Raw genomic sequence first — 26,477 nt, forward strand, 5'->3', positions numbered from 1 at the left:
CACACAGTATATATAAATTAAACCACAGAATCCACAAGAAATGTACATTTTTTAAAGAAGAAAATCAAGTTAGTGTTATTTCATGATGAGCCATACACAAGGATCATGACAGTTTTGTGTCCATTAGAACGTTACCATCCTTGTCTTTAACTCTTACTCGACCAGATGAATATTTGGTTTCTTGAAGACCGTTTGTATACACAGTTTTAACAGTGCCATCGGGATACTCCCGTCTCTTGAACTGGGCCGTATGTAGTTCTCTTTGGCCATTATTAAACTCTATGATTTTGTTGCCATCTCTGTAAATTTAAAGTAGAATTTAATTTCTTTAAAAATATGAAGTATACAGCAGGAGAACTCTGGCAGTTATTCCTTCTCCTAGAGCATCCCTGGTCCTTATATAGGTATAATTGGGACTCAACTTCTCAGCACAGAATGGTTTTTTCTGTTTTGATTATTTCTCAAATTTTATATGAACACAATGGCTCTGTGCCACATACAAGTGTTAGAGAGCCAGTGCCCTATCAAGTGTGGCCCTAGGGTGTCAGCATCACCCGAGGGCTCATTAGAAACGCAAATTATTTGGCTGGGGCCCAGCAACCTGCTCTTGAACAGTCCCTCCAGGTGATTCTGGTGCACCCTGAAGTTTGAGAACCACTGCTGTAAGTGAAAAATGGCAAAATAATCTGGAATGAATGAGAATAAAAGTTTTCATCACAAGAAAAATGTGTAAGTATGTGTAATGATGGACGTTAACTAGACTTCTGTGATCATCTTGCTATCAAATCTTTGTTGTACACCTGAAACTAATGTTATATGTCAGTTATACCTCAATTAAAACATGATAATCCTGAATGAATTAATACATGGGATGTGCTTGAGTGTAGACTTGCCATGAGTTAATACTTGAAGATGGATAGACGGATATGGGGACCTTTTCATATTATTTTCTTTCTACTACAGAAAATTTCAATCATACAAAAGTCAATTTTTTGAAAAGTTTCTGAAATCAAAGTATACTGTACACAGAAGAAATAAAGTTTGAGGAAAATCTTTAGTTGAGCACCAGATAAAGTTTCAGACCACATTAAGGGAAAAACACAATCATGACCATGAGAAGTTCCTACATTACTGCCAAGTTTATGTCATAGAATTCAAGTTAATGGGTACTTAAACTGTTACACTCCAGGAGAGGAGGGTGAAACTAAAAACAGGACTCTCAATTTGACAAAACTCCACCAGGGTTTCAATTAAAATGGTGCTTATAAGATGCTCTTCACTGTGGATTGAAGAAGTTGACTTTAACTTCAAGAAATTTAACATTCAGAAGGATAAAGAAAGAAATTGTTGACTTTAAGGAATTGGCTTAGGGTGGCCAGAGGAGTAAAGTGCTTCGGCTGGGACAGAGAGACCCAGATAATCAAAATACAGAGTCCGGTTATTCTTAAAAATTGACAGGGCAGCTTTCCTTCTTTGTGTCTCACTCACTCACTGTTTTCAAATTTCACCGCACTGATTTCTAAACCAAATACTTGCCATTCTCGTTTCGTGAAGTGCTGTTCAGACACCCTTTAGGTCTGTAGGCTAATGACTAACTAGACGTTACAATCCATTTATCTCAAACTCATCCTAAACTCCAGAATGCTGAAAACATGTCTCACCTGCTCTCAAATTCTGAACTCAGTGAAATGTTGAATGACTTACACAAATGTTTTAAGATTTTTACAATTCAACTGGTAATAAAAGTTGAAAACTAGAAAATCTAGAAACAAAACGGGTAACGTACCGTTGCCCTCTGACAATTGTACCATCTGGGAAAATGCTTTCTTCTTGCCCATCAGCAAACAAGTTTTTGATAGTCTGATCAGGAAACGTGATTTCTTTTCTTCCATCTGGGAAATGTTTTTCTGTAGAAAAAGGGGTTACCATAAATATTTTATTTCTAAAGGAAAGGAGGAATTTAATGCTGAAAGGGCGCAGCAGGTTTTCTCACCTATCTGTCCGCTGGAGAAATGTAAGACTTCCAGTCCTTCTGGGTACGTGGTGTGGGTGGTGTGTGTGGCCGCGTAGTAGTAGATCTGCAGAGAGACAGAGTCAGCGCCACCGCCTCTTCTGGGGTGTTGACGCTACGGACAAAACACGCCTGTGGAGACCTACCACTCTCCCATCCGGCGTGACCTGCTTGACATCACCGTTGAAGAAAGTGACAGTGACCGTCTTTCCATCTGCACTCGCTTCTTTTCGGGTTCCATTTGGAAACAATATAACATGGCACCCATTCTTATAAACCTTTTCTATCTACAAAAAAAAAAAAACCAGGACTATCAATATGTAAAATTTCCTGAGACCACATGACAAAAATATCCCTAATTCTTTTAATTGCCTACTTTGAAATTTTTCATAATAAAAATTAAAACATTTCTCGGAGAGAAAAGTTAATAAGCTCATAACAATCAACTTCACCTATCTACACATCACTGTTCTTAGGTCACATATTCCCCCAAAACAACTTGTTAGTTTTTTTGTCAAGCAAACTGCAGACATCACTTCTCCTGTAAACATTTCAACAGGTATCTCCAACAACAGAAGGATTTTTAACATAACCAAACCGTTATCATCCCTAGTAAACTGTAATTCATTCCTTCATCACATCATAACCATACCATATTGTTTTCCATAAATTCACACTAAGAAGGCCTTTTACAGTTTACTTGAATCAGGATCAAAACAAGATCCACACACACTTGATGTGTCTCTACCCTCAATTTCTAATGGTCCCTTCCTTTACCCCCTTTTTTTAATGCCAACTGTTGAAGGAACTGGGTCACTGAATATGTAACATTTCCCACACTCTGGATTTGGCTGATTGCTTTTCCATTATGGTGTCATTAAACATGTTCCCATATCACTGTTTTTCCTTAAAAAACCCAGTAGTTAGCTCTCCAGGCTTGATTATATTCCAGCTGAATTACCCTGACGAGTACTTTTTAGGTGCAGCAGTGGGCTTTGTATGGCAGCACGTCCAGAAATCCAGTAAGTATGCACTGCCTCATGACCTCATCACTGACTGGGTGGCATCACGAGATCCGTCAACCTTTCGTCTTAAGGTTTCAGGAGCCACTGATGACTGCCTAGACCCTTCATGTCATCGGAAATTGTAAACTGTTGATTCTCTAATTTTCTCATTCCTCTTCCATTCATTAGCTGCGATTATTCTAAGAAAGAAAACCTTCCCTCATCAACAATTTATCTTTCTAAAGTAGAGTTTGTACAGGAAGAGTCTAACAACTTCCTTCTGACTGTTGGTCTTTGTCCTTCACTCATTCCTCAAAATTTGCAGTGAACTTTGGCCTTCTGATTTCTATTAAAGTGGATCAGATTAGAGTACTTGGAAAAGTACATGTTTCATAAACCCGAGGAAAAATTCCCTCATCACCTCCTCAGTAACCCTGTTTATGTTCCTCCTCTTGTCATTCACTCTTTAGCTGGAACACCCAGCCAGGCCGTTTTCCCACTCAAAACCTTTCCCAAGCACAAGAATAAAATTGTCAGGCTGGGGGTGGAGAGCAGCTGACCCAGGAAATATTTACGGAAGCCTGCAGGAAGGGTAGGGCCGAGAACTGAGGTTTTTAAAAGTACCAAGGATTACCAAGGCTTCTTAGCTATGTCTGGAGGAAGAACAAGAAGTTTAAGCAACTGGATTGTATTCCTCTTCTTGTTGCATCATCTCTAAATTAGAAATGGCAACTAAATGCATGCTGTCTATCCAAGGTTCAAACCGAGTCATGTGCCAAGGTACTAAGGTCTTCAGCCCCATCAAGTCTTGAAGATCAATTATTTCAGAACCTAAGTGTTTCAACTCTATTTTAACCCATGTTCATTTTTTATAGTATTCATTGGTTTAAAAAAAAAGTTTAACCTTTCCATCAGGATGGCTGATTTCTTCCTGAATTTCTTCTTTTTCTTCTTTTTCATCCTCTTCTTTACATTCAGGATCTGGAGAGTTCACTGGTTCAGGTGGCTCCCTGGGTGAGGCTATCTGTAAGGACAAGAGGCTCTTGGTTTGTCCTACATTACACGTAATAAAAATCTCAAGCAGCTAAAACTTACACTTAGTCCAAAAGCCAGATTCCACTATTATAGGACTCTAGTATGACTAGTATTTGGTGTTGTATAGAAAACATTTACAATGTTAAGTAAAAAGCTTCCTTTATAAATAGTTTAGAAACTTAAGCCAGTTAACCAGTCAACTTTAAGCCTGAATAATATGCTTTAATATATAAAAACATAAAGAGATTTACTTGTCCCTTATCCGAATTTCCTAAATCACGAGACACAGACTTGGATCTTCGAGATGGACTGCCTGTTAGAAAATAATTACCAGAGTTAGTTTTACTATTTAATTGAAAGTTTTAAGTTTACTCAATACTATGGTCAAACATCTCCTTAGATCACTCTTCTTTTGTGAACTGCTGTCCTTTACCCATTATTTAAGGAAGTCTTAGTACTTTTCTTTACTAATTCCTAATTCCTAGGAGTTCTTCACTGTATAAATTCAAATACTTATTCAAATACTTAAGTCCTGATGACCAAGAAAGACGACAGTATCTGTTCTCTGAAAGTGTACAATCTGGAGAAAGGTGCTCAACCTAATAGATGGACCCAAAGGTATTTTGGAGACAATCACCAGGACTTTACTTAGAGGGTAGGAATGGGGTACAGATAATAGAAGCATCCTAATAGAAGCATCCAGGAATACACATAGAATTTGGCTTGAAAAAAAATAACTGGGTATTTAATTATAATCTAGACCTAATGGCTGTGGTCTAAACTTTTTAGCTCATGACCAACACACACATCATGTACTGTACACGTTCATACATTATAAAATAAGCATGCGTGTGCATACAGACACCACCACCACCAACAAAGTGATAACTAAAAATACATTGAAGTTCTAATATTTTCTTCTCATATGCGAATGGATATTATAAACAGTCCCAAATTTGAAGGGTTTCAAGCTCAAGTGCCAGGCTCTGAGGTAAATGTTAAACACTAGAATGGATGCTGGATGCTCCAGGGAGAATAGACCAGAGGAGAAGAACAGAGGCAGAGTCCAGTCAGGAGGCTGGTGGGCATCCGTAGAGACGGCAGTGTTGTGCTGTGTCAAATCACTGACCTGTGGGTCCCAAAAGGCCGAGTGCTAGCAATGTCATATGGTTCAACCTACTTAATTCAGAAAATATCAACATCAGGATGAGTTTAGGGATTGATGGGAGTGGGGGGTAAGGATACAAGAAAAAAGGAATCAAGGAGTGCACACAGATTTTGGCTAAATGAACACCTTCCTCCACCTCACAGGCACGAAGAACCACAGTGCAGTCTGAGCTCCGTGTTACATCATCTCTAAATCTTACAACCAGCCTCCACAGAAAAGACTAATAGCCTCATTTTATAGGTGAGGAAATCAAAGCTGAGAGGCTAAATAACTTGCCAAGGTTGTCAACTAATAAAAGTCAAGTCAGAACCAGTATTCAAGCTCATCAAGCTTAATTCTCTCAGCTGTTTGTGAACGTCATGAACAAGCCTCTGAGCACATTCTTACTGGGAGGAACAGAGGGGAATGGGTGTCCACCACTGTGAGCACCTTATAAAATTACATGTAACAATTATTTAATAAACAATGCTGGAACAGCTAGATACTTTAGGAGTACACGTTTATGACCTCAGGATAGGTAAAGACTTAAGGCAAGAAGCACTACCCATAAAGGAAAAAGGTGAAATTCAACTACATTAAAGAAAGAAATTTGGGAACTTTTAAAGGTGAAGTCAGCATCATGGTGGCTAAATCATTCCTCTTTCCTCTCCCTTAGCCAGACTCATCAAGTCAAAAAGGGAGAGGATGCAAATCAATAAAATTAGAAATGAAAAAGGAGAAATCACAACTGACACCACAGAAATACAAAGGATTATAAGAGACTACCACAAACAGCTATATGCCGATAGAATGGACAACCACAAAGAAATGGACAAATTCTTGGAAAGATACAATTTTCCAAAACCAAACCAGGAAGAATTAGAAAATATAAACAGACCTATCACGAGCAATGAAATTGAAACTGTAATTAAAAATCTTCCAACCAACAAAAGCCCAGGACCAGATGGCTTCACAGGCAAATTCTATCAAACACTTACAGAAGACCTAACACCCATCCTTCTCAAGCTCTTCCAAAAAATTGCAGAGGGAGGAACACTCCCAAATTCATTCTGTGAAGCCACCATCACCCTGATACCAAAACCGGAAAAAGATATCACAAAAAAAGAAAATTACAGACCAATATCACTGATGAATACAGACGCAAAAATCCTGAACAAAAACTGGCAAACAGAATGCAACAACACATTAAAAGGATCATACACCATGATCAAGTGGGATTTATCCCAGGGATGCAAGGATTCTTCAGTATACGCAAATCAATCAATGTGATACACCATATTAACAAACTGAAGAATAAAAACCATATGATCATCTCAGTAGATGCAGAAAAAGCTTTTGACAAAATTCAACACCCATTTATGATAAAAACTCTCCAGAAAATGGGCAAAGAGGGAACCTACCTCAACATAATAAAGGCCATATATGACAAACCCACAGCCAACATCATACTCAAAGGTGAAACACTGAAAGCATTTCCACTAAGATCAGGAACAAGACAAGGATGTCCACTCTCACGGCTATTATTCAACATAGTTTTGGAAGTCCTAGCCATGGCAATCAGAGAAGAAAAAGAAATAAAAGGAATACAAATTGGAAAAGAAGAAGTAAAACTGTCACTTTTTGCAGATGACATGATACTATACATGGAAAATCCTAAAGATGCCACCAGAAAACTACTACAACTAATCAATGAATTTGGTAAGGTTGCAGGATACAAAATTAATGCACAGAAATCTCTGGCATTCCTATACACTAACAACAAAAAATCAGAGAAATTAAGGAAACAATCCCATTTACCATCGCAACAAAAAGAATAAAATACCTAGGAATAAACCTACCTAAGGAGAAAAAGACTTGTACTCAGAAAACTATAAAATACTGATGAAAGAAATCAAAGATGACATAAACAGATGGAGAAATATACCATGTTCTTGGAGTGGAAGAATCAATATTGTGAAAATGACTATACTACCCAAAGCAATGTACAGATTCAATGCAATCCTTATCAAACTACCAATGGCATTCTTCACAGAATTAAAACAAAAAATTTTACAATTTGTATGGACACAAAAGACCCCGAATAGCCAAAGCGATCTTGAGAAAGAAAAACGGAGATGGAGGAATCAGGCTCCCAGACTTCACACTATACCACAAAGCTACAGTAATCAAGACAGTATGGTACTGGCACAAAAACAGAAATAAAGGTCAATGGAACAGGATAGAAAGCCTAGAGATAAGCCCACACACATACGGTCACCTTATCTTTGATAAAGGAGGCAAGGACATACAATGGAGAAAAAACAGCCTCTTCAATAAGTGGTGTTGGGAAAACTGGACAGCTACATGTAAAAGAATGAAATTAGAACACTCCCTAACACCATACACAAAAATAAACTCAAAATGGATTAAAAACCTAGATGTAAGGCCAGACACTATAAAACTCTTAGAGGAAAACATAGGCAGAACACTCTATGACATACATCACAGCAAGATCCTTTTTGACCCACCTCCTAGAGAAACAAATAAAAACAAAAATAAACAAATGGGACCTAATGAAACTTAAATGCTTTTGCACAGCAAAGGAAACCATAAACAAGACCAAAAGACAACCCTCAGAATGGGAGAAAATATTTGCAAATGAAGCAACTGACAAAGGATTAAACTCCAAAATTTACAAGCAGCTCATGCAGCTCAATATTAAAAAAAACAAACAACCCAATCCAAAAACGGGCAAAAGACCTAAACAGACATTTCTCCAAAGAAGATATACAGATTGCCAACAAACACATGAAAGAATGCTCAGCATCATTAATCATTAGAGAAATGCAAATCAAAACTACCATGAGGTATCACCTCACACCAGTCAGAATGGCCACCATGAAAAAATCTACAAACAATAAATGCTGGAGAGGGTGTGGAGAAAGGGAACCCTCTGGCACTGTTGATGGGAATGTAAATTGATACAGCCACTATGGAGAACAATATGGAGGGTCCTTAAAATACTAAAAATAGAACTACCATACGACCCAGCAATCCCACTGCTGGTCATATACCCTGAGAAAACCATAATTCAAAAAGAGTCATGTACCACAATCTTCACTGCAGCTCTATTTACAATAGCCAGGACATGGAAGCAACCTAAGTGTCCATCAACAGATGAATGGATAAAGAAGATGTGGCACATATATACAGTAGAATATTACTCAGCCATAAAAAGAAACGAAATTGAGTTATTTGTAGTGAGGTGGATGGACCTAGAGACTGTCATACAGAGTGAAGTAAGTCAGAAAGAGAAAAACAAATACCGTATGCTAATGCATATATATGGAATCTAAAAAAAAAAAAAACGGTACCAATGAACCTAGTTGTAGGGCAGGAATAAAGAGGTAGACATAGAAAATGGGCTTGAGGACATGGGGTGGGAGGGCGAAGCTGGGGCGAAGTAAGAGTAGCATCGACATGTATACATTACTAAATGTAAAACAGTTGGCTGGTGAGACACAGCAGCATAGCAGAAGGAGATGGGCTCGATGCTTTGCGATGACCTAGAGGGGCGGGATAGGGAGGATGGGAGGGAGGCTGAAGAGGGAGGGGATACTGGGACATATGTATGCATATGGCTGAATCACTTTGTTGTACAACAGAAACAGCATTGTGAAGCAATTATACTGCAATAAAGATGTATTAAAAAAAAAACTAGGTAGTGAAAGAAGACAATGGAATACATACAGTACAACTCTATTCAGAAAGCTCAAAAACAAGTAAAACTACATATTTTTTTAAGTACTGTTTTCCATTATGGTTTATCATAAGATACTGAATATAATTATGTGCTATACAGTAAAAAAAAAAAAAAAAAAAAAACCAAGTAAAACATTTTTTTAGAGCTGTACCTATCTATGAAAGCAGAAACTACAAGGGAAAGCAATGTAATATAATCATGGAGGGGTCAGTTCTGGGATGCTGCTAATCTATTTATCTAGGCAGTGGTTACCCAAGTATTTCCTTTATAACTGCCAAACTGCATATGTTATATCCACTTTTATAAATTTAATTCACAGAAATAATTTCTAAAAATGCCAGGTAGATCTTAAAGACCCAGTTGTGAAAACAAAAGTTCATGGGAGAAAATAGCGTATTTGTGACCTGACAATTGAGAAGGATATCTCAGTCACGAAAAGCAAAAACCATTTTTTAAAAAAATTGATTAACTTCGATATTAAAAGGAAAAACATGTATATAAAAAACACAAACCAGGGACTTCCCTGGTGGCACAGTGGTTAAGAATACACCTGCCAATGCACGGGATACAGGTTCGAGCCCTGGTTCGGGAAGATCCCACATGCCGCGGAGCAACTAAGCCCGTGTGCCACTACTGAGCCCGTGTGCCACAACTACTGAAGCCCACGCGCCACAACTACTGAAGCCCGCGCGCCTAGAGCCCGTGCTCCGCAACAAGAGAAGCCACCACAATGAGAAGCCTGCGCACCGCAACGAAGAGTAGCCTCCGCTCACCACAACTAGAGAAAGCCCGTGCGCAGCAACGAAGACCCAACACAGCCAAAAATAAATAAATTTATTTTTTTTAAAAACCCACAAACCAAAAAGCTACATACAGATTGGCAGAAGATATTGGCAGTGCTTACAAATGACAAAGGATTAGTATGCAGAATAACTAACTTCAATACGGAAAAACATATACACACATACACAAACACACAGAGTTTTAAATGGGCAAAAGAAATGAACAGGCAATTCACAAAAGAGGAAACCCAAATGTCCACTAAATATGAAAAGATGCTCACATTACCTCATGAGTCATCAGGGAAATGCATATTACACTGACCCACCATTTCACACCCATCTGACTAGCCAAAATTATATAAAGTCTGAGCAGATCAAGTGTTGGCAGGCACAAAGAGCATGTTCTGCTGACAGTATAAAAAGAAACTGGTAACCACTTTGCAAAGGGAAAGCCTCCTAAAGTGGCACAAACCTGATGTGACCCAATAGCCTACTCCTGCCATGTGTCCGAGAGAAACTCACACGACCGAGACTTGTTCTGCAGCCCTTTTCATTCTCTGACAAACGGGGGGAAAACCTGAATGCCCACCAACAAGAAAATATACGGTGGCAAATACACATGGGATCTGTACAGCTAGAGTTTATATGTATTAATGAGGGTAGGTCTTAAAATACTGAGAAAGCAGCAAACTGCAGAGGGATGGACTATGAAACAACACTATATTGATTTATGGACACAATGTAGTAAAAGAATGAAAAATAAGAAAGGGAGTGCTGTCAGGGTGCACATTAGCTGGGAGTAGGACACACAGGGGCTTCAATTATATCTACAATGTTTTATTTCTTAAGTTGGGTATAAATTCTCCACTCTTTAAATTCCTGAAATATTTTATAAAAAGATCATGCAACTATCTTACCTTGTGTTGGCAAATAGTTTTTTTTGTACTTTTCTACCTGGGTTCCTGAAGAAACTTGACTCTTCTGAAATCGAACTGATGACTTCTATAGTATGAGAAAATTTTGAATATAAAATTAGTAATAGCTTACACATTAGTACAAGGAATGAAACTAACAGAACTCAGCTTGCAATGGGAATGTTTTAAGTGTGTTCATTTATGCTGTTTTCGTTTACTGCTACAGGCCAGAGTGAACAAGCTGCTACTAGGAATGAACTACACACACACGCACATGCCGCCTCTGGAAATACATGCATTCCTCAAGTGAAGGCATAACAGACAATGTAAAACAGAACAGTTTTTTGTGACTGTTACCAGAGCGGCCAGAGGAGAGGAGAGGAACTCATGGTCAGACAGCAGAAGACTGCTCACACTGTCCCTTCCGCAGCCCCCAGGTTTAGAGGTCAAGGTGGATGTCCTCCTTGCTCCCCGCCACCACCTCCAACCAGATCTCCTTCTCTCCTCCCTACCCACCCCTGCCCCAGCAAGTCTCATGTCTGTGTACCCCGCTTGCCAGGAGAAGCCACCCCAATACCTTAGCTGCCATCTCTAGACCTGTTCTCTCCCACCCTGGCCATGCACTCCAATGGACAAAGTCTAGAACTAGTCATCATCAATATCTGCAATTATTAAGAACTGCAAAAATATCAATTTCAAAGCATTCGAATCCAGAATGTGGGACATTGTACAAAATAATTAAAAATTATCCAAAAAGCCAGTGCCATTTAATAAAGTGCCAAAGTATTTAGGGGTGAGTTGCCACAATTTCTGCAATTACCTTCAAATGGTTCAGCAAAATACCTATACAGCAATATGGCAAAATGTGAACAATGGTTGGATCTAGGTGAGGATTCAGGTGTTCATCATACTATTCTTTCAACTTTATTTGGGGCAGCTTTCATAATAAAATGTTCGGGGGGGAGAATTCCATCTTCTGACTACCATGTCCCGTCCTTCCAGCGCATCCCTCTGAGACCCTCACTCCAACAATGCTTACAGCCTACAGGGTCCCACAATTCACTGATCCACATGTTGTCTGTGTCCCCCAAAACCTATGCCCTCCTTGAGCAGCCTGAATTCATGGTTCACTGCGGGCACTCCTGCTGTATTTACATACTGTCAACTTCCAGCCCCTCTCACTCTGTGGGATTCACCTGGATGACCACACTTCTGCTAAAATATCAACAGTACTCTCCACCACCCTACACCCAAAAAGCTGAAAAAGAAAAAATAACGCAAACAATTCCCACTTGAAACATATAATCTCTAACCTGTGTGGGCCCCTAGTGCAGCCCAGGAGTCAGACCACACTTCACCCTTTGCTCTCCACTCTCGTGGACCCCGATCCACCGCCTCCAGCCTCCCAGAGTGTCCTCTGTCCTCACTCTCAGCAGATGCCCGAGCCCCCATTCCCCGAGGGAAGCTAGAGGGTTAAGGGGGAACGTCCCACCAACGGACCCCACACGTCCAGCCCCAGGTCCACAGCTGAGGCCCCGTCACCAGGCACGGACGTCGAGCTCCCGGCCGGGCAGGCGCCTCCACCCCCCCTAAACCCGGTCTCCTCTCCTTCGTGCTCGCAGCTTCGGCAACCCGCCCACTCTCTCCTGCATCCGTATTTTCCTACTGAATCAATCCTACCAATACATAAGCACGTGTTGATTTTCCCATCTTAAAAAAAAACAAAAACTACTTCCCCTACAGCTACTGCCCCATTTCTTTACTGTTACTGCAAAACTTCTCCACAAAGCTTTATACTCTGCCTGAAACCTCTCGCTCTCTTACCCGGTCAGGCTTTTACCCGGCATATCCGACGACCCATCTTCAGTCCCCCGCTTACTCAGCAGCAGCCTCTGGGACACCGGCCTCTCTGATGCTTTATTTGGCCCTCAGGACACCACAATGGCCTCCTTTACTTCAGACTCGGGTTCATTCTCCTCCCCGCCGTCTTCTCACAACCTGGCCAGGACCCGGGACCCTTCCCCGTCCACGCCTTCAGCCCGAGTGATCTCTCCAACACGTTCCGAGGGCCCCTAACTTCTCGCTCCGACCTGAGCTTCTCTGGATACACGCACAGCCCCACCTGATGTCCACCTGATGTCTAGTAGGCATTTCAAGCTCACCTGATCTAACCTGAGCTCCTAACCAAAACCCACACCCCCAGGAAAAGCGTGCTCTCTTCTTGTGGGGACTCAGGGTAAAGGGCCAAAAAAACCACACTCAACTTGGAAGCCGTTCCCGCCCCCTCTACTGCTGTCACACCCCATCCCCAGTTCATGACTAAACCCCATCCACCTGCAGCAATCCCCCAGCTGGTGTCCTGATGGCGCCCAAACGCCTACTTCAGGCCACTCGTACGTCTACAGCAGGGAGGGTGGGCTCACCAAAACAGAGGTGGCGGCCACCCCTTCCATCCAAGCCCTGCAAGGGCTCCCCATCTCTCTCAGAGGGAAAAGGCGATGCTCACAGGTAGTTACTAAGGCCTAACGAAAGCGGCACCCACCACCCTCGAGCCCGTCTCTGATCCCATCCCCTGCTCTGCTCCTCCCGGCCTCGGGGCTCCGGGCCCACGTCTCAGCCTGGCTCACTGCGCCCTCTTCGGGCCACTATTCCAACGTCGCTTTCTCAGGAGGGCCTCCCCAGCCGTCCTGTATAAACTGCAACACCCTCCCCCCCAGCAGTGATCCCACCTCCTCGCTTTCCCTCCCGAGTTCTCGCCACTACTTCCCACACCATATGCTTCACTCATCTTTCTCCCACGGCTGGAGTCCAAGCTCCAAGAGGACAAGCAAGTTTGTCTGTTTTAGTCATTGCTTGATCTCCAGTGCCTCAAAGCCGTGACTGGCACATCACAGTTGTGAATACAGATGAATAAAAAAACAAATACTTGATTTAAAAGGATCATATGCAAAAAAAAAAAAAAAAAAAATCTCTGCAAAAATTTTACTTACCTGTTTTAACTGAGATTACCTGCCTATTGTGTTATAATTCCTTTATAAGAATTATAAAAATGAATTTGAAAACTATCTGTATAGTGATGCACAGAAGTATTTAATTGTGGTAAAATACACATAACACAAAATCACCATCTTAACCATGTTAAGATGTACCAACAGCTTCTCATTCTCCCCTCCCCCAGCCCTGGCACCCCCCCCCTTCTACTTTGCTTCTACGAATTGGACTGCTCAAATACTTAGCACTCCCCAACGTGACGAAACCTACCGTGGACCCGTCTCTTCTCGAGGCCGTCACACACTGAACCGTCCTGGTGCTGCTCTCAGTGGCTTCGGCTTTCTTCCAGGCATCTAGTCGGAATCGTTCCATCACTTTTATTTCCTCCCGGAGGTCTGTGTTCTCTTTGACCAACATTTCTATCTGGCTTCTAAGGCGGCCATGTGTACTGGACCATTTTGCTTCCTTTCTTTTCAAATCTTCCTGTAAATCTGCTATCTGCTGCTTCAAAGCCTCTCGGGGCGAGGGGGAAAAAAGCATTACTAGAACTGAAACAATGCAAGAGAAGAGACAAGACACATCAGCAAAACAGAATTGCCAGCCTATCACAGACAGCAGGAAAGGGAAGCCTTAGCTAAACTCATGTCAGTGACACTGGGTTTCTCAGGAAAAGGAATGGGGTTCAGGCTAGAGTCTCACCTCATGCCATCCAGAAGTCAGGAGAAAGAGGAGGCAGACACCACTTAAGAGCCAGCACATTACACGGCCATGAGGTAACAAAGGTCTAAGCTCAGACAGCAAGTGAAACAGAAAGAGATGAATGGGGTCATCTGGTGAAGAAAACAGTAACAGGAATCCGTGACCAACTGAAGCAAGAGCAGAAGCAAAAGGAACACAAGATTCCAAGTCCGAACACCCAGCCCTGAAACTGGGTCTCTCTGGAATCCATGAGAAGAACCGGGTCTAAGAAAATGAGTTGTTTCAGACGGACCGCATGACGTAAGTGCAGAAACTCCTGGAAACGCCTGGAAGCTATTTGCAACTGTATGAACAGAAGTCAGTCACCTGCACCCACCTGGGTACAAGTTATGGTGAGTGACTGAGAGTGGAGGAAAGTTTAGACAGAAGCAAGAAAGCGTCTCCAGCAGCTGGGAGCCCCCTCGGGCCGAGCCTGCCTCACGAACACGCGTGTGCCTGGATACCACCCACCCTCTCGGAAGACTCACGACAGTCAGCAGAGCGGCGCGGGCAGCAGAGGGAGAAAGTAGGGCTCAAAGGGCTCCTGCTCAGGGTGTAACACCACAGAGGTGGCTGTGCACCCGGCTGAGCTCTGTGCCCCCCAAGCGCTCGGAGCAAGGTCATTACCTTCCTGAGCGCCTGCCCTCCTATTTATACATTGTGGGTGCAACCGAGAGACGAGCGATGTCTAACTGGCAACCACTGCCATCGTGCAGGAAAATAAACTCGTTACTACTAAAACGGTAACGCGTTAAGTCTAAATGAGGTAAGAGTTCAAAGCCAGATAAGTCAGAGGTAGACAAATGCTATATGGCATCACTTATATGTAGAATCTTAGGGGGAAAAAAGCTAACTTCAAAGAACAGAACGGTGGTTTCCAGGGGCTGGGGGGAGAGGGAAATGGGGAGATACAGGTCAAAGGATACAAACTCTGAGTTACAGGAAGAATAAGTTCTGAGGAGCCAATGTACAGCATGGTGACTAGTTAATAGCACTGTGTTGTAGAGCTGAAAACCGCTGAGAGCAGATCTTTCTTAAGTGTTCGCACCACACGCACACACACGCACACACACGCACACACAGAGTCAACTTGACTGTGGTCATTATTCCACAGTGCATACGTATATCAAATCATCACACTGCATACTTTAATACATAGTTACGTATTTCAATTATTCCTCAATAAAGTTAAAAATGCAAAAGCAATATTTATAACGTATCTACTATCTATCAGGTACTGTTAAAGTCCTTGAATACAAAGAACGAAACACGGATGGCAGGGGACTTCTGTTAGGAGGTGGCAGCGGCCGGGGAGAGAAGCAGAGCAGGCGGGAGGGGTCAAGGCTGCTGGGCAGGAGGCGCGTGCAGAAGGCCAGCCGTGGTCCCAACCACGGGAGCCTCGGCGAACGGCGTGCTGAGGGGCAGAGGACACGCTGCGTGCTGGCTGCCCGGGCACGCACGTTCCCGGAAGCACCGGCGACGCACGTTCCCAGAAGCACCGGCGACGCACGTTCCCAGAAGCACCGGCGACGCACGTTCCCAGAAGCACCGGCGGCGCACGTTCCCAGAAGCACCGGCGACGCACGTTCCCAGAAGCACCGGCGGACACACCACGAAGAAAGGCGCCAGCCCAGCCGCACAACAGCAAGAGGCCAGCCAGCTGGGGAGGGCTGTAGATGACGTGAAAAAGGCAGAAAGACACCAGCTCTTATAGGAACTCGAGGCCATCGTAAGGGCTGGGGCTCTTATTACAAGAAAAAAGTGGAGTCGTGGAAGGGCTGCAAGCAGAGGGGACGTGGCCTGACTGCCTTCAGGAAGGATCGCTGGCCACTGTGTGGGGAGAAACCACGGGGACAAGGGCAAGAACAGGCCGGGCAGCCGGCGAGTCCAGTAACTCGGACATGGAAACTCAGATCTGGGCAGGTGTTCTGACAGAACAGCATGGGGTGTAGGAGAAAGGAAAGAGAAGGACTCTAATTTCTGGCCCGAGCTGGAGATGGCCAGGGAGGGTGATGGGACAGGGGATGTGAGGCGTCCAGCCGCCGGTCAGACACATTCGCCACGCAGAGAGCGGTCCAGGCCGGGGCTGACGTCCGGGAGTCTTCAGCATATTAATAAGCATTATTTAAGCCAGGAAACCAGACAAGACCATCGAGGAAGGACAGATCGGCCTCCCTGCTGGATGAACTCCACCATGAAGTTAAAGAGGAGGAAAAGCAAGAGGAGACAAGACGGTAACCCGAGCATCCGGCGCCCCGGGACCCAGGAGCTGCTAAACTGCCGCCGGGGCTGTCCCGGGAGGGGGGCTGTCCTGGGAGGGGGGCTGGCAGTGCCACAGGAGCGGGTTCAGAGCAGCAGTGTGGACGGAAGCCCAACGAAAGCACAGCGAAAACAAGAGATTTGGAGGCAGAGATAAAGAGAACACTTTCGAGGCCTCGGCCGCGAAGAACAAAGGAAGAGGGGTGTGGCCGACAGGGGGCGTGGCGTCGCGGTCCAGCAAGCGTGTACACTGAGCGGAAGGTCCAGCGGCGTGAGGATGGACGGCGGGGGCGGGGGGCAGCGCCGCGTGGGACCTCGTGTGCACGAGGCGGCCCCGAGGGGAGGACCAGGGGCAAGTCCTCAGCCAGGCCGAAGCAGGGCCTCCGGGGGAGCGCGAGGCCACAGCGTGGGAGGTCCGCGTACGGGACTATGGCGCAGTCCTCCAGGGTGTGGGGTGGGAGGGGACAGAGCACGACAGGCCCGCCTCGGGCTGTGCTAACGACTTAAAGGGAGCCTGCTCCCCGTGGCATTGCTCTTCCAGCTAAATTAAGTGCTATGGGCACAGAGGTGGCGTAGGCAGGAAATGCCAGGGATGTAGTTTTGCCACACAAAATATGACCACTGGGGAAAAGGGAGCACAGAATCCATTTAAAGTAATGATTACAGCGACAGACTCTGGGGTTGAAGGACACAAGAAGGTAAGTAAGACCAGCTGGTTTGAAAGTCCTAATGGGAATAAAAGGTTACTGGGGTCAGAGTAATAAAAGGAGTGACAAATATTATGGACTTGGTCACAAAAGGCTAGGAAATAGGGTTTAAAATAACAGCTGGAGTTTGCAAGCATTAGTAACTAGGGGGAAAGAGGCTCTCCGGTCTTAAGGCCGTGGGAAACAACATCAAAATAAGCTCACTGAAGCCCGTTTTCACTAAAAGACCCAATAAGCAGAAAGAGAAAGGTTACTATTAGAGAACGTATACAAAGGTGGAGACGGAAAAAGGGCTGGCAGAGAGGCTATGCAGTGTCCAGCACGGCAGGCTGAGGGTCTGCATTCTACCCCAGGAGGAAGCCGGCGGGTGCTGGAGGAAGGGAACAAGACAGACACTGAAGCTAAGAGATCAGGGCAAACACAGGTCAGACAAGAAAAGAGGCGGGAGGGAGAGAAAGGGTCAGGGTAAAAAAGTTATAGAGGAGGTAAAGTCAAAGGAACTTATTGTCTGACGGGATTTGAAAGTGAAGGTGTCCAGATTTCCAGCCTGAGTGAATGTGCAAAAAGTCAGAAGGAAAGGCAGATTCAGTAGGGATGGGGTGAGTTAAGTTTGAAACACCCAAAGCAAGCTGGCCAGCTCACCACAGCACCTCGCAAGTCATGGGCCCTTAAATATCTGCTGGATGAGGAAACAGACGCGCAGGTCTGTGGTCAGTGAAGGTCTGACTGAACACCAGTGTGCAAGTGGTCAACGAAACCTCACGGTATGAAAATCGGAATAATACGTGACTAAGACACAAAAGTCAGTGGGAACTCATGACCTCAGAAAGGCCTGTGCCCCCAGCCCTGTCGCCACCACAGGCTCCAACAGAAAGGGGGGCACTGAGACCCTGCGCCCACCCTCAGGCAGACCCAAATGCTAAGATGAAAGGAAGAGGCCTCCTCACAGACAGCTGATTTCAGATCTGCGGCAGGTTTGAGGGGGGAGAAACGCAAAACACCAGGTGGTCTGAAGTAATTGATTATCACAGAAAGCAGGGATAACTTTTGAAAATTCAAAGCAACAGCAATGCTAAAGGACAAGGAAGCTAATGTACTTAAAGGGTTCCCACTGGTCAAGTTGGGACCAACTGATTATCAATAGGAACTGTGATAATTAGTTAGAGCAACCTGAGTCTGCGGCAGGATATAAATGTAAATTCCAGGAGGACAGAAACGTCTCATGACAATTCTCCACTGCCACCCCCATCTTCAGGAGGTGAGGCCTCTAGACCAACACTGCCCAAGGCTTTCTGCAACGGTGGGTGTGTCCTAGACCCGCACTGTCCAACGTGACAGCTACCAGCCACCCGTGACTATCAAGCACTTGAAATGTGGCTAATGTGACTGAGAAACTGAATTTTTAGTTTTACTTAATTTCAACTAACTTAAATTTAAGTAGCCACATGCGGCTAATGGCTAGCAGACTGGACAGAACAGGTTCACAGAGGAGAGGATACATTTCCTGAGGGAGAGGCACCAGGTTACAAGAGAGTAAAATTTATGAGTTATTCACATATAATAAAGTCAAACTACAGCAAGAAAGCTTTTCTGCTCTGGTTTGAATCACTTTGGAAGAAGTAATCAGGTCCTGAGCTATGAGAAAGAGGAAAAGGTGCAGGAAATCAATCTTACTGGGTAGTCAAACATATTGGGTGGTCTGAGAAGGTTGGTTATTTTTTTAATCTCATAAGATTTTGATAACATCGCAATGTATCAAGTCAGTACTGCTTTACTCCTAGGAGATTCAGAAACAAGAAAAATGAATGACAAACTCATTGTGCAGATATTTTAGGCTATGGTTTTAAATTCAGTAAAAAAGTTTTCTGATAGCTAAATTTGGTTTTGGCTACTGCTTAAAATATGTGAAGTGTTAACGCACACAAAAAAACCACGCCAAATTTGTATTATAGATTATAATAGTAACCTATATTATAGACTATTTAAAAGAAATTCAGGAACGTCCTTGGTGGTCCAGTGGTTAAGAATCTGCCTTCCAGGTGCAGAAGGGGAGGCAGCGCTTCCAAAGGAGGGCCTCTGGAGCGTGGAGTTTCGGAGCTTGGAGATAAGGCCCTGGGAGCATCGTGATTAACTCACCAAGACCAAAGGTTTGCATGAGCCTGACTTTTCTGACTGCTGCTTTGGCTCTACTGCTCATTATGGCCCTCAATAATTGGATGATGCCCACCTCCACTGAAAGACTGGAGACCAAGATGGCGGAGTAGAAGGACGTGCTCTCACTCCCTCTTGCGAGAACACCAGAATCATAACTAGCTGCTGGACAATCATCGACAGGAAGACACTGGAACTCACCAGAAAAGATACCCCACATCCAAAGACAAAGGAGAAGCCACAATGAGATGGTAGGAGGGGTGCAATCACACTAAAATCAAATCCCATAACTGCTGGGTGGGTGACTCATAGACTGGGAACACTTATACCACAGAAGTCCACCCACTGGAGTGAAGGTTCTGAGCCCCACGTCAGGCTTCCCAACCAGGGGGTCCGGCAACGGGAGGAGGAATTCCTAGAGAATCAGACTTTGAAGCCTAGTGGGATTTGACTGCAGGACTTCGACAAGACTGTGGGAAACAGAGACTCCACTCTTGGAGGGCACACACAAATTAGTGTGCGCATCGGGACCCCGGGGAAGGAGCAGTGACCCCATAGGAGACTGAACCAGACCTACCTGCTAGTGTTGGAGGGTCTCCTGAAGAGGCAGGGGGAGGCTGTGGTTCACCATGGGGACAAGGACACGGGCAGCAGAAGTTCTGGGAAGTACTCCTTGGCGTGAGCCCTCCCAGAGTCTGCCATTAGCCCCACCAAAGAGCCCAGGTAGCCTCCAGTGTTGGGTTCCCTCAGATCAAACAACCAACAGGGAGGGAAACCAGCCCCACCCATCAACAGTCAAGCAGATTAAAGTTTTACTGAACTCTGCCCACCAGAGCAACATTCAGCTCTACCCACCACAAGTCCCTCCCATCAGGAAACTTACACAAGCCTCTTAGATAGCCTCATCCACCAGAGGGCAGACAGCAGAAGCAAGAAGAACTACAACCCTGCAGCCTGTGGAACAAAAACCACATTCACAGAAAGACAGACAAGATGAAAAGGCAGAGGGCTATATACCAGATGAAGGAACAAGATAAAACCCCAGAAAAACAACTAAATGAAGTGGAGATAGGCAACCTTCCAGAAAAAGAATTCAGAATAATGACAGTGAAGATGATCCAGGACCTTGGAATAAGAATGGAGGCAAAGGGCTTCCCTGGTGGCGCAGTGGTTGAGAATCTGCCTGCTAATGCAGGGGACACGGGTTCGAGCCCTGGTCTGGGAAGATCCCACATGCCACGGAGTAGCTGGGCCCGTGAGCCACAACTACTGAGCCTGCGCGTCTGGAGCCTGTGCCCCGCAACGGGAGGGGCCGCGATAGTGAAAGGCCCGCGCACCGCGATGAAGAGCGGTCCCCGCACCGCGATGAAGAGTGGCCCCCGCTTGCCGCAACTGGAGAAAGCCCTCGCACGAACCGAAGACCCAACACAGCCAAAAAAAATAATAAATAAATAAATAAATAAAGTAGTTATAAAATTAAAAAAAAAAAAAGAATGGAGGCAAAGACTGAGAAGATGCAAGAAATGTTTAACAAAGACCTAGAAGAATTAAAGAACAAACAAACAGAGATGAACAATACAATAACTGAAATGAAAACTACACTAGAAGGAATCAATAGCAGAATAACTGAGGCAGAAGAACAGATAAGTGACTTGGAAGACAGAATGGTCGAATTCACTGCTGCAGAACAGAATAAAGAAAAAAGAATGAAAAGAAATGAAGACAGCCTAAGAGACCTCTGGGACAACATTAAACGCAACAACATTCACATTATACGGGTCCCAGAAGGAGAAGAGAGAGAGAAAGGACCAGAGGAAATATTTGACGAGATTATAGTCGAAAACTTCCCTAATATGGGAAAGGAAATAGCCACCCAAGTTCAGGAAACGCAGAGAGTCCCATACAGGATAAACCAAGGAGAAACACACCAAGACACACAGTAATCAAACTGACAAAAATTAAAGACAAAGAAAAATTATTGAAAGCAGCAAAGGAAAAACGACAAATAACATACAAGGGAACTCCCATAAGGTTAACAGCTGATTTCTCAGAGGAAACTCTACAAGCCAGAAGGGAGTGGCATGATATACTTAAAGGGATGAAAGGGAAGAACCTACAACCAAGATTACTCTACCTGGCAAGGATCTCATTCAGATTTGATGAAGAAATCAAAAGCTTTACAGACAAGCAAAATCTAAGAGAATTCAGCACCACCAAACCAGCTCTACAACAAATGCTAAAGGAACTTCTCTAAGTGGGAAACACAAGAGAAGAAAAGGACCTAGAAAAAGAAACCCAAAACAATTAAGAAAATGGTCATAGGAACATACATATCGATAATTACCTTAAACGTGAATGGATTAAATGCTCCAACCAAAATACACAGGCTTGCTGAATGGATACAAAAACAAGACCCATATATATGCTGTCTACAAGAGACCCACTTCAGACCTAGGGATACATACAGACTAAAAGCGAGGGGATGGAAAAAGATATTCCATACAAATGGAAATCAAAAGAAAGCTGGAGTAGCTATACTCATATCAGATAAAATAGACTTTAAAATAAAGAATGTTACAAGAGACAAGTAAGGACACTACATAATGATCAAGGGATCAATCCAAGAAGAAGATATAACAATTATAAATATATATGCACCCAACATAGGAGCACCTCAATACATAAGGCAACTGCTAACAGCTATAAAAGAGGAAATCGACAGTAACACAATAATAGTGGGGGACTTACACCACTTACACCAATGGACAGATCATCCAAAATGAAAATAAATAAGGAAACAGAAGCTTTAAATGACACAATAGACCAGATAGATTTAATTGACATTTATAGGACATTCCATCCAAAAACAGCAGATTACACTTTCTTCTCAAGTGCGCACGGAACGTTCTCCAGGATAGATCACATCTTGGGTCACAAATCAAGCCTCAGTAAATTTAAGAAAATTGAAATCATATCAAGCATCTTTTCTGACAACGCTATGAGATTAGAAATGAATTACAGGGAAAAAAACGTAAAAAACACACACACATGGAGGCTAAACAATACGTTACTAAATAACCAAGAGATCACTGAAGAAATCAAAGAGGAAATCAAAAAATACCTAGAGACAAATGACAATGAAAACACGACGATCCAAAACCTATGGGATGCAGCAAAAGCAGTTCTAAGAGGGAAGTTTATAGCTATACAAGCCTACCTAAAGAAACAAGAAAAATCTCAAATAAACAATCTAACCTTACACCTAAAGGAACCAGAGAAAGAAGAACAAACAAAACCCAAAGTTAGCAGAAGGAAAGAAATCATAAATATCAGAGCGGAAATAAATGAAATAGAAACAAAGAAAACAATAGCAAAGATCAATAAAACTAAAAGCTGGTTCTTTGAGAAGATAAACAAAATTGATAAGCCATTAGCCAGACTCATCAAGAAAAAGAGGGAGAGGACTCAAATCAATAAAATAAGAAATGAAAAAGGAGAAGTTACAACAGACACTGCAGAAATACAAAGCATCCTAAGAGACTACTACAAGCAACTCTATGCCAATAAAATGGACAACCTGGAAGAAATGGACAAATTCTTGGAAAGGTATAACCTTCCAAGACTGAACCAGGAAGAAACAGAAAACATGAACAGACCAATCACAAGTAATGAAATTGAAACTGTGATTAAAAATCTTCCAACAAACAAAAGTCCAGGACCAGATGGTTTCACAGGTGAATTCTATCAAACGTTTAGAGACGAGCTAACACCCATCCTTCTCAAACTCTTCCAAAAAGTTGCAGAGGAAGGACCACTCCCAAACTCATTCTATGAGGCCACCATCACCCTGATATCAAAACCAGACAAAGATACTACAAAAAAAGAAAATTACAGACCAATATCACTGATGAATATAGATGCAAAAATCCTCAACGAAATACTAGCAAACAGAATCCAACAACACATTAAAAGGATCATACACCATGATCAAGTGGGATTTATCCCAGGGATGCAAGGATTCTTCAATATACGCAAATCAATCAATGTGATACAGCATATTAACAAATTGAAGAATAAAAACCATATGATCATCTCAATAGATGCAGAAAAAGCTTTTGACAAAATTCAACACCCATTTATGATAAAAACTCTCCAGAAAGTTGGCACAGAGGGAAACTACCACAACATAATAAAGGCCACATATGACAAACCAACACCAAACATCATTCTCAATGGTGAAAAACTGAAAGCATTTCCTCTAAGATCAGGAACAAGACAAGGATGTCCACTCTCACGGCTATTATTCAACATAGTTTTGGAAGTCCTAGCCTCGGCAATCAGAGAAGAAAAAGAAATAGAAGGAATACAAATTGGAAAAGAAGAAGTAAAACTGTCACTGTTTGCAGATGACATGATACTATACATAGAGAATCCTGAAGATGCCACCAGAAGACTACTAGAGCTAATCAATGAATTTGGTAAGGTTGCAGGATACAAAATTAATGCACAGAAATCTCTTGCATTCCTATACACTAATGATGAAAAATCTGAAAGAGAAATTAAGGAAACTCTCCCATTTACCACTGCAACAAAAAGAATAAAATACCTAGGAATAAACCTACCCAGGGAGACAAAAGACCTGTATGCAGAAAACTGTAAGACACTGATGAAAGAGATTAAAGATGATACCAACAGATGGAGAGATGTACCATGTTCTTGGACTAGAAGAATCAATACTGTGAAAATGACTATACTACCCAAAGCAATCTACATATTCAACGCAATCCCTATCAAATTACCAATGGCATTTTTTACGGAACTAGAACAAAAAATCTTAAAATTTGTATGGAGACACAAAAGACCCCGAATAGCCAAAGCAGCCTTGAGGGAAAAAAATGGAGCTGGAGGAATCAGACTCCCTCACTTCTGACTATACTACAAAGCTACAGTAATCAAGACAATATGGTACTGGCACAAAAACAGAAACATAGATCAATGGAACAAGATAGAAAGCCCAGAGATAAACCCACGCACCTATGGTCAACTAATCTATGACAAAGGAGGCAAGGATATACAATGGAGAAAAGACAGTCTCTTCAATAAGTGGTGCTGGGAAACCTGGACAGCTACATGTAAAAGAATGAAATTAGAACACTCCCTAACAAAATACACAAAAATAAACTCAAAATGGATTAGAGACCTCAATGTATGACCGGACACTATAAAACTCTTAGAGGAAAACATAGGAAGAACACTCTTTGACATAAATCACAGAAAGATCTTTTTTGATACACCTCCTAGAGTAATGGAAATAAAAACAAAAATAAACAAATGGGACCTAATGAAACTTCAAAGCTTTTGCACAGCAAAGGAAACCACAGACAAGACGAAAAGACAGCCCTCAGAATGGGAGAAAATATTTGCAGATGAATCAATGGACAAAGGATTAATCTCCAAAATATATAAACAGTTCATGCAGCTCAATATTAAAGAAACAAACCACCCAATCCAAAAATGGGCAGAAGACCTAAATAGACATTTCTCCAAATAAGACATACAGATGGCCAAGAAGCACATGAAAAGATGCTCAACATCACTAATTATTACAGAAATGCAAATCAAAACTACAATGAGGTATCACCTCACACCAGTTAGAATGGGCATCATCAGAAAATCTACAAACAACAGATGCTGGAGAGGGTGTGGAGAAAAGGGAACCCTCTTGCACTGTTGGTGGGATGTAAATTGATACAGCCACTATGGAGAACAGTATGGAGGCTCCTTAAAAAACTAAAAATAGAATTACCATATCATCCAGCAATCCCACTACTGGGCATATACCCAGAGAAAACCACAATTCAAAAAGACACATGCACCCCAATGTTCACTGCAGCACTATTTACAATAGCCAGGTCATGGAAGCAACCTAAATGCCCATCAACAGACGAATGGATAAAGAAGTTGTGGTACATATACACAATGGAATATTACTCAGCCATAAAAAGGAACGAAATTGAGTCATTTGTTGAGACGTGGATAGATCTAGAGACTGTCATACAGAGTGAAATAAGTCAGAAAGAGGAAAACAAATATCGCATATTAATGCATGTATGTGGAACCTGGAAAAATGGTACAGATCAACCGGTTTGCAGGGCAGAAGTTGAGACACAGATGTAGAGAACAAATGTATGGACACCAAGGGGGGAAAGCCACGGGGTGGGTGGGGATGGTGGTGTGCTGAACTGGGCAATTGGGATTGACATGTATACACTGACATGTATAAAACTGATGAGTAATAAGAACCTGTTATATAAAAAAATAAATAAAATTCAAAAATTAAAATAAAAAAATAATAATCTGCCTTCCAGGGCTTCCCTGGTGGCACAGTGGTTAAGAATCTGCCTGCCATTGCAGGGGACACAGGTTCAAGCCTTGGTCCGGGAAGATCCCACATGCCGCGGAGCAACTAAGCCCGTGAGCCACAACTACTGAGCCCACATGCCACAACTACTGAAACCCGCAGGCCTAGAGTCCATGCTCTGCAACAAGAGAAGCCACCGCAATGAGAAGCCTGCACACTGCAACTAAGAGTAGCCCCCGGGCTTCCCTGATGGCGCAGTGGTTGAGAATCTGCCTGCCAATGCAGGGGACACGGGTTCGAGCCCTGGTCTGGGAAGATCCCACATGCCGTGGAGCTACTGGGCCCGTGAGCCACAACTACTGAGCCTGCGCGACTGGAGCCTGTGCTCCGCAACAAGAGAGGCCACGATAGTGAGAGGCCCGCGCACCGCGATGAAGAGTGGCCCCCGCTTGCCACAGCTAGAGAAAGCCCTCGCACAGAAACGAAGACCCAACACAGCCAAAAATAAATAAATAATTCCTATTTAAAAAAAAAAAAAAGAATTCTCATGCCCTCCAAGCTACTGTAAAAAACAAAACAAAAAAAAAAGAGTAGCCCCCGCTTGCCGCAACTAG

At 43.1% G+C, this 26,477-nt stretch overlaps 1 protein-coding gene across 3 annotated transcripts in view; it reads right to left on the reverse strand.

Annotated features, from left to right (window-relative positions):
- CENPJ (centromere protein J) overlaps positions 1-26,477 on the reverse strand; it is a 62,671-nt gene continuing 36,194 nt past the window's right edge. For all 3 annotated transcript variants that reach the window (XM_059903454.1, XM_059903452.1, XM_059903453.1), the window contains exons 10-17: positions 13,918-14,160; positions 10,660-10,744; positions 4,302-4,363; positions 3,920-4,039; positions 2,158-2,298; positions 1,994-2,078; positions 1,787-1,907; positions 1-299 (exon numbers count right to left, since the gene is read on the reverse strand). In XM_059903454.1, the coding sequence (XP_059759437.1) occupies positions 104-299; positions 1,787-1,907; positions 1,994-2,078; positions 2,158-2,298; positions 3,920-4,039; positions 4,302-4,363; positions 10,660-10,744; positions 13,918-14,160 (1,053 nt within the window). In that variant the 3' untranslated portion in view covers positions 1-103. The remainder of the gene's footprint in view (positions 300-1,786; positions 1,908-1,993; positions 2,079-2,157; positions 2,299-3,919; positions 4,040-4,301; positions 4,364-10,659; positions 10,745-13,917; positions 14,161-26,477) is intronic.

The sequence above is a fragment of the Balaenoptera ricei genome, chromosome 18 (assembly GCF_028023285.1).
Source record: "Balaenoptera ricei isolate mBalRic1 chromosome 18, mBalRic1.hap2, whole genome shotgun sequence".
NCBI classification, from domain to species: Eukaryota; Metazoa; Chordata; class Mammalia; order Artiodactyla; family Balaenopteridae; genus Balaenoptera; species Balaenoptera ricei.